The following is a 13,212-nucleotide window of genomic DNA, read 5'->3' as shown; positions in this document are numbered from 1 at the left end:
AAGGGATATTTTTATTAAATTTTTTATGATTCACCAGCCTTGTCTAGGTTGTTTACCAGCTCTTTTCTACGGTGCCTCCACAGATGTTTCTGGCCAGCGGTAGTTGTGGTAGTTTCAAAAGGTTTATGCAAATCATTCTACGTGTTCTGGAAAATTCAGAGGCATATTTGGATGATGTGGTAGTATTGAGTGAAATTGCCCAAGCAACGGTGAAGTACCTAGGAAAGGTAATGGATACTCTTGGTTTTACAGGCTGATCAAGATGTTTGACTTGAGGGCCACCATAATGTATTTTAACACTAGGCCTACTTAATATGCATGTATTTGACAATGTCTGTAACTTATGTATGTCGCTGTGGGTGTTTGTCTTTATTTTTCGTTATTTGAACTGCAGTAGCCTAAGTCTGTCAACGTAATGTGTAGTTTTATGGAACTATATCTGTGGTAACCTTAAATTGGTGTCTAATTAAATCTGTAAAAATTAAGATTGTGTACTGTTATTTTGAACCTTGTGGGGGGTGGTGTGCTACACAGGGTTCTTTTGATCACCTAAAGGAAGGGGGGAGAGTTTGGGTCCCCCCTGGAAGTCAGGCCCCCTAGATATGGTGCCTTCATAAAGTATTCACACGCCTATACTTGTTCCACATTTTTGTTACAGCCTAATTTTTAAAATTGAGTCACTGGCCGACACGTAATACCCCATGTCAAAGTGGAATTATGTTTTTAGAAATGTAACAAATGAAAAGCTAAAATGTCTTGCATCTAAGTAGTGAACCCCTTGCATGGTAAGCCCAAATAAATTCAGTAGTAACGATGTGCTTAAGTTACACTAAACAAACATATAAGCGCAACATGTAAAGTGTTCCCATGTTTCATGACCTGACAAAAAAAAAAGTTCAATATGCACAAAAAGTGTATTTTTCTTGAGTACAAATTTGTTTACATCCCTGTCAGTGAGCATTTCTTTGCAAAGATAATCCATCCACCTGACAGGTATGGCATATCAACAAGCTGATTAAACCGCATGATCATTACACAGGTACAACTTGTGCTGGGGATAAAATGACACTTTAAAATGTGCAGTTGTCACATCACAATGCCACAGATGTCTCAAGTTGAGGGAGTGTGCAATTTAGCATGCTGACTGCAGAATTGTCCACCAGAGCTATTGCCAGATACAGTGGGGCAAAAAAAGTATTTAGTCAGCCACCAATTGTGCAAGTTCTCCCACTTAAAAAGATGAGAGAGGCCTGTAATTTTCATCATAGGTACACTTCAACTATGACAAAATGAGAAAAAAAACTCCTGAAAATCACATTGTAGGATTTTTAATGAATTTATTTGCAAATTATGGATAAACTTTTGTCATTGACCAAATACTTATTTTCCACCATATTTTGCAAATAAATTCATTACAAATCCTACAATGTGATTTTCTGGAATTTTTTTCTTCTCATTTTGTCATAGTTGAAGTGTACCTATGATGAAAATTACAGGCCTAAGTGGGAGAACTTGCACAGTTGGTGGCTGACTGAATAGTTTTTTGCCCCACTGTAATTTAATGTTCATTTCTCTACCATAAGCTGCCTCCAATGTCATTTTAGAGAATTTGGCAGTACTTCCAACAGGCCTCACAACTGCAGAACACATGTAACCACGCCAGCGCAGTACCTCCACATCTGGCTTCTTCGTCTGTCGGAGGGTGCTGAGGAATATTTTTGTCTGTAATAAATCCCTTTTGTGGGGCAAGACTCATTCTGATTCCCTGGGCCTGGCTGCCAAGTGGGTGGGTCTGTGCCCTCCAAGGCCCACTCATGGCTGCACCCCTGCCCAGTCATATGAAATCCATAGATTAGGGCCTAATTAATTTATTTCAATTGACTGATTTCCTTGTATGAACTGTTTTTTATGACTACCTTATCTCTGTACCCCACACATACAATTATCTGTAAAGTCCCTCAGTCGAGCAGTACATTTCTAATACAGATTCAACCACAAAGACCAGAGAGGATTTCCAATGTCTCACAATGAAGGGCACATATTGGTAGATAGGCACAAATAAAACAAGCATTCATTGAATATCCCTTTGATAATGGTGAGGTTATTAATTACACGTTGGATGACGTATCAATACCCAGTCACTACAAAGATACAGATGTCCTTCCTAACTCAGTTGCAGAAGAAGGAAACTGTTCAGGGATTTCACCATGAGACCAATGGTGATTTTAAAACAGTTAAATGGCTGTGATCGGCAAAAACTGGGAATGGATCAACATTGTAGTTACTCCACAATACAAACTAACCTACATGACAGAGTGAAAAGGAAAAACAGGCCAAATATAAGAGTTGCTTACCAAAACAACGTTGATGTTCCTGTGGCTTAGTTACAGTTTTGACTTAAATCTGCTTGAAAATCTATGGCAAGATTAAAAAATGGCTGTCTAGTAATGATCAACAACCACCTTGACAGAGCCTGAATCATTTTTAAAAAGAATAATGTAAAAATATTGTACAATCCAGTTATGAAAAGCTCTTAGACTTACCCCCGAAAGACAGCTGTAATCACTTCCAAAGGTGATTCTAACATGTATTGACTTGGGGGTGTGAATACTTATAGATATTTCTGTATTTCATTTTCAATAAATTTGCTAAAATTTCAAAAAAATGTGTTGGGTGAGATTTTTATTTTTATGTCATCCATTTTGAATTCTGACAAACACAACATATGGAATAAGTCAAGGGGGATGAATACAGTCAGAAGGCAATGTATGAACACTTCATAAGACATGAAAACAATGTTCAGAATTACAGGAAATTGGACAAAGCATCCTATTAACTTTTTATTGGAATCAAAATCCTCTTGTAGCCTCACTCTGGATTAGAACTAATGCTATTTGTTCAATTCCAGCATTTCATTGTAGTCCTTCATTTTCTTAATTTCATGTTTTTTTAAAACTAGGCAAGTCAGTTAAGAATAAATTCGTATTTTCAATGACGGCCTAGGAACAGCGAGATAACTGCCTTGTTCTGTGGCAGAATGACAGATGTTTAGCTTGTCCGCTAGGGGATTCGATCTTGCAACCTTTCGGTGACTAGTCCCTCTGTGACAATGTATTTTGTATTAATTTAATGGCAATTCTTATTTTGAACCGATTTCTAGGCTTTTTCTCCCGCTTCGGAAACTGTCCCAATAATGTCTATGGTCCCAACACTGAGTAAAATACAATAAAGTGTCTTTGGCTGTGCTAGTAAATTCTCAGTTATAATTGTTCTAGTTTCATTACTCAATTACGACATTTAACAAACTAAACATTAAAATTGTAAAAATCCAAACCGGTCCTATAAACAGTTTATACGATTAATCGCCCAGCCCTAAATCGGGGTGTTGAATGTGGATGCGCGTGCAAATCAGGTGCTATATGATGTCACGTCGATTTTCTGCACCCCAGCGGTCCCAATAAGGGAATTCGATTAATGCCACGGAATTTCCCCGGTGAACCGGGTTTGATTATTTTCGTTTTGGAACCAGACTGCCTCCCAGGCGTGAGCCAGGTCCCCTATTTTGGCCGACAGCGAAGTGGGCTCAAAATTAAAATGGGTAGGTTAAGCAGGTGGAGTAGGGCTAATGAGCAGTAGGACTATGTTTTCACATGCAAAAGTAATTGTTTTTGTTGTTGCACTAAAGCGTTTGATAAAAAGGCTTTATCTGCATTTCCAATTAAAACAAACTTGAAGATTCTAACATATATTTTGTAGAAAATAGATAATGTATGTTTCTGAACGATGTATGCTGCCTTGTTGACAACATGACCGAGCGGAACAGATTACTGTTCAATTTGAGACTGTTGCTCCTCCCCGCTTTTGCACATTCAAGTCACGGGCCATAGCAATTACGCCTAATCGAACTCCCTCAATGTTTGGGTATAGAAAGGTAGGCCTATATAAAGGCATGAGTTCGCACGCGTTTCCCTCTGTAAACTTACATCACTGTTTGTACGGGTTAGAGAGGTCCACCAGTACTTTATCTGGTGTTTGGATAGCCTGGATTCGGGATTTGCAGCAACAGCATTTTCAACACAACCAGCCACGAGGTTAGTCAGCTGTTTTCTGAACGTGGCACTTTAAACAAGGATGACGACGTGGGTTTTCAATTTCTAATGTTTACACATTTTTCAAGAACTGCATACTAGTTGTATAATGATGGCTTAAGTAATTGCAGTATTCGAGTTGCTCTGCAGTCTTAGAATTTTGGTTTGGGATGTGTTTGGGGCATCTGTGCTCTGTAGAGAGTAGGCTTTTGAAGAAGAGATGCGGGGCACGTCGGGGTCTGAAGGATGTGATACTGATAAAATGGAAGCTTTTTAGAAGATTCCATAGAATGTGCACGCCTTATGTTTCCCAAACAAATTGTTTAAAAAAAAAAACGCAACTTTAAGCATGAGATGAATCCCGTCGGCGACACAAAATGCGCACACATTCGGTATGTGTTTGGGAATCCATTTAAAAAAAATAACCATTGTTTTAACGATTTGTTAGTAACGTTGTCGGATGCTATGTGATTTCTAATCTGCTGTTTCACGATTCTCTCATTAAAATCCATCAACGCCATACGTAATCACACCGGCTGTGCAATGGACAAAAATGCACTATCACGGGTTTGGCAATCACCCAGTGGCGGTTGAGGCTAGCGCGTTACTGGAACATTAGCACATTTATGGAAACTGGAAAGTAGGAAAGGATAATTGGGAGGGGAACATCCTTTATATTAGAAATTAAATTGGCCCATTTTTAAAGGAACATCTGATAGTGATGGTGCAAGATCACACGTTTCATGGTCAACATTTACATCCAATCGACACCAGTCATGACATGACCTGTTCTGTGTTGAACCCCCTCCAGTGAGAATCTGAACATGGTGCAGCTTTCTCCATCCCCAGCCCGGGATGTCTCTCCTTCACCTGAGTGCTCAGAGAAGGGGAGGCAGGGGAGCCCCAAGATTGGCTCCCCTGGTGGACTGAGTCCTCTCCAGCTGGCCCTGGCAGCCTCCACCACCATTTACCAGGGCTACGAGAGTTACATCGAGGACGGCCTCATCTGCCTCAAGCACAAGATCCGCAACCTGGAGAAAAAGAAGGTAGGATGGATTACTTGACAAGATTAGGGGTTTGGTGGGTGTTTGAGTAGATGGAGACATGGCCATTCCTTTCAGGGATTCCTGCATGCTACTATAAATGAAGACATTGTAAGTGTTTGTATCCACAGATTAAATTGGAAGACTACAGGAAGCGTTTGAAACACGGGGAATCACTCAATCAAGACCAGATAGTAAGAACAGGATTTCCAACTGTGGTAATAAAAGCAGGTCACTTCTTTCAATCAGACGATTGAGATGTTGCCTTTTGAACTCTTTCAATGTGTGTCAGGATGCAGTGGAGAAGTATGACGAAGTGATCCACAACCTGCAGTTTGCCCAGGAGCTGCACAAGACCCTTGGTGGCCTAACACAGGAAGTAAGGATCTCTGTTTGCCACTGCTTATCGTAGTGCTGCTGTGTGTATGAATGGGGATGGGCAGAGCAGCACATGCATTCCTTTTGGTAGACCAGGCGTAGTTTCTCATGCATAGTCATAATAGCGCTTCTTCATTCATTTCAAGTGTCTGATAATAGGTCAATGATGGTAGAAAGGGTGTGACGTATTGGATTGTAATCCAGCCTCGTCAATGGATTGGAGGCTTTAGCCCATTGCACAGTTGGGAATTAGCACACAGCTGTTCCATTCTCCTGCTTGAATGCCTTGATTGCTTTCATGGTTAAGTTTGACATTCCTTGCGTCTGTGTATAAGTGCATGGTCAGATACAGTGTCAGTAATGTAGAACTGTTAGCTGGTCAACAGATCACTTGTTTCTCCAGATTCATGATGAATCATCTTGTATTTTTGCAAGACAACATAATGGACTTTAACTTACACCCATTCAGACATCTGAAATCCACAATAGCAAGTTGACTGGCCTAGGTCTAGTGATCAGGTGTAGGAGTATTATTGGGATTGGTCCATAGAATCCATCTAACCACCCCCCTTTAGCTGCTAAAGGCCCAGAAGAAGGCGTTGAGGAAGGAGCAGATGGTCAAGCAGGAGGTTGAGAGGAGAAGGCTGTGCATAGTACTGCAGGTTAAGTTCCTCCTGCAGACCCTGCTGCAGCACGAGCACATCAGGAAGGACCTCCTCTCTGCCCGCAACCCCCAGCTCAAGGTTGCAGAGCTACATAGCCTGCTTGAGCTTGCTGAACTACTGGGGGTGAAGAGGGACAACAATGTGAGGTACTGGGGAAATAGATGTGTGCACCATACACCCCACACACACATTCTGTTGGACTTGAGGGACAACAGCATAAGTTACTATGAAACACACTCTCACACGTCTGTGTTGATTGAAGACTAGTCTGATCCCCTTCTACTGTGTCCCAGTTTGGAGGATCAGATGGACAGAGCAGCCCTGGTCTACCTGGACCTGCTGGAGGGGAAAAATAAAGCCGTAGCCGGAAGCACCTGTGAGTTTAAACACTACCTGTCCTTGACGCTTTTAAACACCTGCACAGACACTACATTTACTATGACTGGTATCCTCAACTTTCTCTGCCGTTTGCTGAACTACTTTAGCTGCCATGTTTAAAATGCATGCATTTGAATGTTTGCAGATAAGGTCCTGAAGGCTAAGTTGGCGACGCTGATGGATTGTGGGTACTTTGATTGTGTACCGCCGCCACCGACCAAGAGTCCCAAGGAAGTGGAGGATCCCATGACCAAGAAGACGGTGTCTGAAACAGCCAGCCTCTCTAGTAACTCTACAACAGTGCAACTATTCTTATTCAAAAGCTACTTATCAGACTGGGTATAGAACAATGAATGTATACAACATTTTGTCATTTAGCTGGATGTTATTTTGCCTTGCAGCCCTAATGATGTCAAACAAAAAAGACGTGCCTAGCAGAGAGGTAAGAACCACTAACATGCATTTCCTGCAAGTTGTGTGCCACTGCTTTATCAACGTTCAACCAGCGTTCTCCTTTAAGCTATTTACCTGAATGCACTGTGGATATCGTACTGTTGTGCTGATAGTCTGTGGGTGATGCCAGTTTCTTAACAGACACTACCTGCCTGACACAGACCCCAATGGGTGTCGAGACACTCCCGTTACTCCGAACTGGAAGGCTGAGTTCCAGGCTATGAAGGAACAGGAGCCACCGGACTCATGGGATATGGAGTCCGACTCCACTCAGCCTGTAATCCAGAAACCATGGAGAGGGGCGGCTGTGTTAATCTCCAAAGTTCCAGTTACCTCCAAGAAACAAAATGCCGAACCCAAACAGGTGAGCTATTCTCTTATACCTGAACTCTCAGGGCAGTTGGAACTTGAGACGAGTTGTGACCTCTAATAATGGTCAAGGTTAACACTGGGATTGGGCTAGCTGATCTTAGTTCAGATCAATCATACAACTCAATGACTCTTGTTTCCCCAGAGAAGAGCGAAGTCCAAAAGGGAGCGGGACGCCACAGCTGTGAGTAGACTCTTATCCTTGCATCTCTTACGTTCGATGGACCTGTCCCTATTACTCCATCATATTGTAATTTCCATCAGGCACTTCGTGTGGACACCCCTGTGGAGGTGTTCAACTCCCAGTCTTCCTTGCCCAAGGACCCCATCCTGCGCAAACAGCAGCTGGAGGACCTGATGACCAAGATCAGAGGCTCCTTCAGCTTCATGCAGGTACAGTACTGCTCAGAGGTCATTTCCAGGTGAAAAGCCATCGATCATTTCCAATGTTCCACCTGGGTCGGGTTTACCACGTCACACTGCGCCGAAAACAAAAATAAACGTTAAGTCCATGTAGTCCCTCCCTGTTTAAGTCTGTCTTTTGTTGGATGCCTAATAAATACAATCCTGGATTAATCCCCTGTCTCCAGGATTCTCTTCTGGATGGAGAAGGATCACCCACTAACGGCCATCCTAGACTGGGCCGGCATGCCTCTGGATCCCCCTCTCCACTCGGTAGCCTACCACGACAAAGTTGTTATTTAAGTGTCTGACTTCTAGCAGAACAGAGAATATTCAACATATGTTTTACCTCTTATTCTCAACAGTACAGAGAGATTCGAGGAGAAGCCCAGTGGACCTTCTCCCCAAAACACTGCATGTAAGATCTGGAGAAGTGTGTGAGATGGCACCATATTCTAGTGCACTAATTTTGACCAGGGCTCTGTTATTTAAGCTTTTGACTGTTGGAGAAAGTATTTTAAGATGCATCTTTTTGTCCTCTCTCAGTCCACTCCATTGCTTTCTAAACTCCTCCCTGTTGATGATGAACCCAGTCTGACCAATGGAGACGGGGGTTGTCTAGAGAGCTGTGACCTGGACCTGACTACAGAGGACCTGGCTCACGTCATAGCCATTGTAAGAACTCTCCTATCTGTTAAATGAGACCCATTGAAACAATGACATTTTCTTCTTTTAGATCCACAATTGTTATGAAGCTTTTTATAAAGCACAATGGTTGTCCTCTCCAGGATCCATGTCTGCTGCTGTCTGAGAGTGAGACTGCCTGCCCCTCTCCTCCAGCTCCTCCTCCCCTCTACCGTAGGGAGTCCTCCATCTCCATCACCCTGGACGAGAAGACATCTGCTCGGGTAAAACGACTCATTCCCTGAACATGTAGGATTGGCAAGCCTAAAGTGCATACTATTCTGATTTTAAGTTTCCCCTGACAGTGTTCCCTCTCTGTACCCAGACTCCCATCTCTGAATCCGGTAAGCAATCCCCCTGTAACGGGGTGGTGCCTCCTTGTACCCCCACCCAAGGGCAGCCCTTTTCAACCCCTCCCAGCAGACGTACACTCACCATGGCGCCCCCTGTTCCCTTCCAGACCATGCATTCGGTAAGTCTACCCTACCATACTTTTAACGTGGTCATAGAATGGGCAAGAGGCTTTAGTCTGAATACACTCCCAGTTAGTCTTTGAGAGACATTTTAGTATGAGCCTTGGGTCTGTTTTGTCGTTGAAGGTCTTCAAGGTGAACGCCCCCTTACTTCCGACTGTAGACTTTAAATCCGATATTATCCCCTATTCGGACTCCAACGGCCTGTGCTATGTCACCACCAGCACCCAGACCCCACCGGAGTTTGCTCCGTCGGAGGACGAACAACTACAGTCGGGTATGCCAGAGTTGTGTTCATTAGGGCAGGAAATAAAAAATGTTTTGCAACGGAAAACTCAAATTAGTTCATTGGGCAAGTCCAGGGGTGTATTCGATACACAGGAAACAAGTTTCTATTGGACAAATTCAGTTGGGTACCTCCCCATTGTCATCCGGTTTGGTTCTTATTGGTGAACGGTTTCCATTGCAAGACTTAATGAATAAACCCCTTGTTTGTCTGTTTTCTTCCAAATGAATACGACCAAGTCTACTCTTATTTCTCTCCCTTGGGCAGTGAACCAGTCTGAATGTCTGGTAGGTAGTGGTGGGCAGATCTTCCTGTCCCCTGGCCAATCGTGTGGCACCATGGGCCGTTCTGACCAATCATACTACAGAGGATCTGTTAGAGGTATTGCACGTGGTGGCAAGGGGCTGGCACACTCCTACTTTCGCTCTTCTGGTGGGCACAGAGGTATTTATCCTCTTCTCTCATCCCTCAATCCTATGTTTCATCCTTTCCCTCTATCCTATCTTGTTCTGCTTATGCATGTCTCCTACTGATTCAGATTGAGCTTCTAAACCTTAATGGATTGGATCAAGTGAACTCCATTCCGTTGCCTCACAAGTTTCCACATGACATTATCATAATATTACAAGGTTTTGAGTTAGCCTTCACAATCCAATTTTCATCTGTCTCCCTCCCCTTGGGTTTGATGGGTTTCGGGCTGGTCTGTTCTCCCCAGGAGGAAGCTTCATCCCCCAGGCTCACCTTTACGGCGCTCGGGTAAGACACTGCTTCCCAAATCTGTGTGGACAATCTGATATTGTATGTATATTAGTATAGATTGCTGAAGTGATAGGTTTAGAGGTTTTGACTTGTGTAATGGTGGGTTCTTCACCATTAGGACATTGGCTACCAACACAGCTACAGGCGCGGTGGAGGCAATACAGGACAAAGGCACAATAATAGTGGCAAGTTCACTTCATTCTTCTGGCTTGATACAAAACACAATCTCTGATTGGTTGGGTATTTTGGGGGGCTTAGTTAACTGGCTTTTGATTGGTCCTCTGCAACAGGTTGGAGTGACTCTTCCCAGGTGAGCAGCCCAGACCGGGAGGGCAACTACTCCCTGGTGGACTCTGCCCACGGTGACTCGCTGCAGGGTGTTGGCATGGACCTCACCACCCAGGTGACCCCTCATGCCCCCCACACCCTGATGCACGTACCCATGTACCCGCTCCCCCAGCATCCCCAGCCCCTCCGCGTGGCCTTCACAGCAGCCCGCACAGCCAACTACACCCCGGGCACCCTGGACCAGCCCATCGCCTTCGACCAGCTCCACAGCAACCTGGGGGAAATGTTCAACACCAACGTGGGTCGTTTCACCTGCCCAGCCAACGGCACCTACGTCTTCCTCTTCCACATCCTCAAGCTGGCGGTCAATGTGCCGCTCTACGTCAACCTGATGCGCAACGACGAGGTGATGGTGTCTGCGTACGCCAACGACGGGGCTCCGGACCACGAGACGGCCAGCAACCACTCCATCCTGCAGCTGTACCAGGGAGACCAGGTGTGGCTGCGGCTGCACCGCGGCTCCATCTATGGCAGCAGCTGGAAGTACAGCACATTCTCTGGCTTCCTGCTCTACCAGGACTGAGCTATTGTGGCCTCATGAGCCAACATGGAGGATACAGGTGGCGGAGAGACTATTGCTTTGCACTAAAAAGGAGAAACTGACATTTTCCATTTCATGTGGCAGACTGCATACCCACCCAGTGCTGGGTTCATTGCCTACCCCAGTCCTGGAGTGTATGGGGTGTGTTCATTGTTCAAACCTTTCAGGATCACCCTTTTGTTTACCCTGTAAATTGCAACCACTAACTACTTCTGGGTCACTAAGGGGCAGAGGGGAGGACTTCCTGCTGGCTTGACCTTTCATGACCCATAATGTGAGAATTTTCCCATTAATGTTTGGTTTTTGGTTGTGGTGCTTAGAGACCGACACTCCATTTTCTGACTAAAACTGTTAGATTGTGAATAGTTGATACACACAAACTCAGAAAGCTGCCTCTACTATACACTGCTGCTGCTGTATTGGGTGTCACAATTTTAGTTCTAGTAGCAGGACCGCTTTAGATACAATGTGTCAGGTCTCTAAGACCTTAAATGAAATGTTATGAATTGGTGGCTTTTTGTTTTCTGAATGACTGAGTAAATTCATTGAATGGCTAATGTATGGTTGGCGAAATATGAATTCTAATGGACTGTACTTGACAATGCTAAGCACTTTAAATGCATTCTGTGCTGCCTTGCTGTGTGGGGTGATCTGGGTAAAATGGTTGGGTGGGGGGGTTTATGGTGTCTGATTCTGAACACTAAAGGCAGTATTGCCTATGGAGATGTGATCCCTCAATGTGCCTGAATAAATAAAAAATGTTTCAGCAGTTGAACAGGGTTGTCTTTTGTTTTGGCATTGCACTACCTCTTTCTTCACTTGTAGTGGTGGTCCATCCATTGTCAGCAGTAGGCTATGCCTACTAAAACCTGTAGTCTTCCATAACAAGCCTTGGGTATCAAATCTAAAATCACTACTTAAAGGGAAGGCAGTTTATGCTGAGGGTGATTGACAGGCTTTAAGAGGTGTACAACGTGAGATCAAAAGACCGATACTGGTGGACAAGGAGGCATACAAGCAAAGGGTGGAGGGGACCCTCTCCTCAGGAAACTCAAGGGTGGCCTGACCAAGGGATTAAATCCATGGCTAGTGCCCCCCATAAAGGCAGGGTGAACCAGTGCTGACCATGGGAGACATGAGGGCCAGAACATAGCTAATGAACTAAACGTTTTTCTTAAGATTTGAATCTGACAACTTTTTCAGTGGTAAAACAAATGGAAGCGTTAAATGTTTAAGAGGTTTGTTAAAAAGGCTGTTTAGAAGTTCAGGGGATGTAAAGCACACAAAAGCCCAGGCCCAGAAAAAATAAGTGTGCTGTGCTGAACAACTGGCTGGTGATACAGATATTTTCCAATCCTCGCTCGACCAGCAACACGTGCCAGTATTGTGGAAAAACTGTGCTGAATGACTACCACCCTGTCGCCTTGACATTCTTAGTACTGAAAAGCCTTAAATTGTGTAGTCATATTCTCAGCGTCACCCAGAAGCTCCTCGACACATTTCAGTTTGCCTATAAGCCCAGCAGAGGAGTTGACGCCATTCTTACTCTCCTCAATATGGTCTACAGACATCAAGAGGGTGCAAAATCCCATGTTTATTTGACCTTTAACTAGGCAAGTCACTTAAGAACAAATTATTTTCAATGACTGCCTAGGAACAGTGGTTTAACTGCCTTGTTCGGCGGCAGAATTACAGATTTTTACCTTGTTAGCTCGGGGATTCAATCTTGCAACCTTTCGGTTACTAGTCCAACGCTCTAACCACTAGGCTACCTGCCACCCCCATGTTGTCACGCCCTGACCTTAGTATTCTTTGTTTTCTTTATTATTTTGGTTAGGTCAGGGTGTGACATGGGTGATGTGTGTGTTTTTGTACTGTCTAGGGTTGTTGTATGTTTATGGGGTTGTTTACCATCTAGGTGTTTATGTCTATGGTTGCCTAGATTGGTCCTCAATTAGAGGCAGCTGTTATTCGTTGTCTCTGATTGGGAACCATATTTAGGCAGCCATCTTCTTTGGGTATTTCGTGGGTTATTGTCTATGTGTTAGTTGCCTGTGTCAGCACTATATTTAGCTTCACATTCGTTTTGTTGTTTTCGTAGTTTGTGTTTCTTTGTCGTCATTATTAAAGTAACATGTATTCATATCACGCTGCGCCTTGGTCTCCTCCATTCAACGAACGTGACAGAATAACCCACCGTAAAAGGACCAAGCAGCGTGATAAGGAGGAACAGCGCTTTCGGGAAGAATGGACCCGGGAGAAGGATGAGTGGGTAACAACCTGAGAGGTGGTCGATCGATCCAGAGAGAGTGCCAGTGCCCGCCTGGGATTCGATGGAACAGTGC

General features: G+C 44.1%; 1 protein-coding gene across 2 annotated transcripts; it reads left to right on the top strand.

Moving 5' to 3' along the window:
- The first annotated feature begins 3,935 nt into the window (after positions 1 to 3,935).
- On the top strand, positions 3,936 to 11,642 carry LOC112214291 (caprin-2-like). 2 transcript variants are annotated; one of them, XM_024372936.2, is made up of 21 exons: positions 3,936 to 4,091; positions 4,900 to 5,134; positions 5,263 to 5,325; positions 5,424 to 5,510; positions 6,085 to 6,320; positions 6,468 to 6,550; positions 6,698 to 6,838; positions 6,954 to 6,994; positions 7,136 to 7,369; positions 7,520 to 7,558; positions 7,639 to 7,767; positions 7,965 to 8,049; positions 8,142 to 8,194; positions 8,323 to 8,451; positions 8,565 to 8,684; positions 8,786 to 8,932; positions 9,060 to 9,210; positions 9,487 to 9,600; positions 9,935 to 9,975; positions 10,097 to 10,163; positions 10,269 to 11,642. In XM_024372936.2, exons 2-21 carry the CDS (start codon positions 4,913 to 4,915, stop codon positions 10,847 to 10,849), a joined length of 2,763 nt encoding a protein of 920 aa, XP_024228704.1. In that variant the 5' UTR covers positions 3,936 to 4,091; positions 4,900 to 4,912; the 3' UTR covers positions 10,850 to 11,642. The 2 variants fall into 2 exon arrangements, with proteins under 2 accessions (XP_024228704.1, XP_024228705.1); XM_024372937.2 differs by having other exon boundaries at positions 9,487 to 9,663.
- Positions 11,643 to 13,212: the final 1,570 nt, after the last annotated feature.

Source organism: Oncorhynchus tshawytscha, linkage group LG15, assembly GCF_018296145.1.
Source record: "Oncorhynchus tshawytscha isolate Ot180627B linkage group LG15, Otsh_v2.0, whole genome shotgun sequence".
NCBI lineage: Eukaryota > Metazoa > Chordata > Actinopteri > Salmoniformes > Salmonidae > Oncorhynchus > Oncorhynchus tshawytscha.
The sequence above is the reverse complement of the archived record's forward strand: the minus strand, read 5'-3'. Positions and strand labels throughout refer to the sequence as shown.

Bases quoted from the DNA above. Each gene is read 5' to 3' on its own strand.
- LOC112214291 (XM_024372937.2), top strand. From the start codon at position 4,913: ATGGTGCAGCTTTCTCCATCCCCAGCCCGGGATGTCTCTCCTTCACCT. The intron at 6,321-6,467 runs GTACTGGGGAAA...ACTGTGTCCCAG, and splicing joins AAGAGGGACAACAATGTGAG to TTTGGAGGATCAGATGGACA. The intron at 8,195-8,322 runs GTAAGATCTGGA...GTCCTCTCTCAG, and splicing joins TTCTCCCCAAAACACTGCAT to TCCACTCCATTGCTTTCTAA.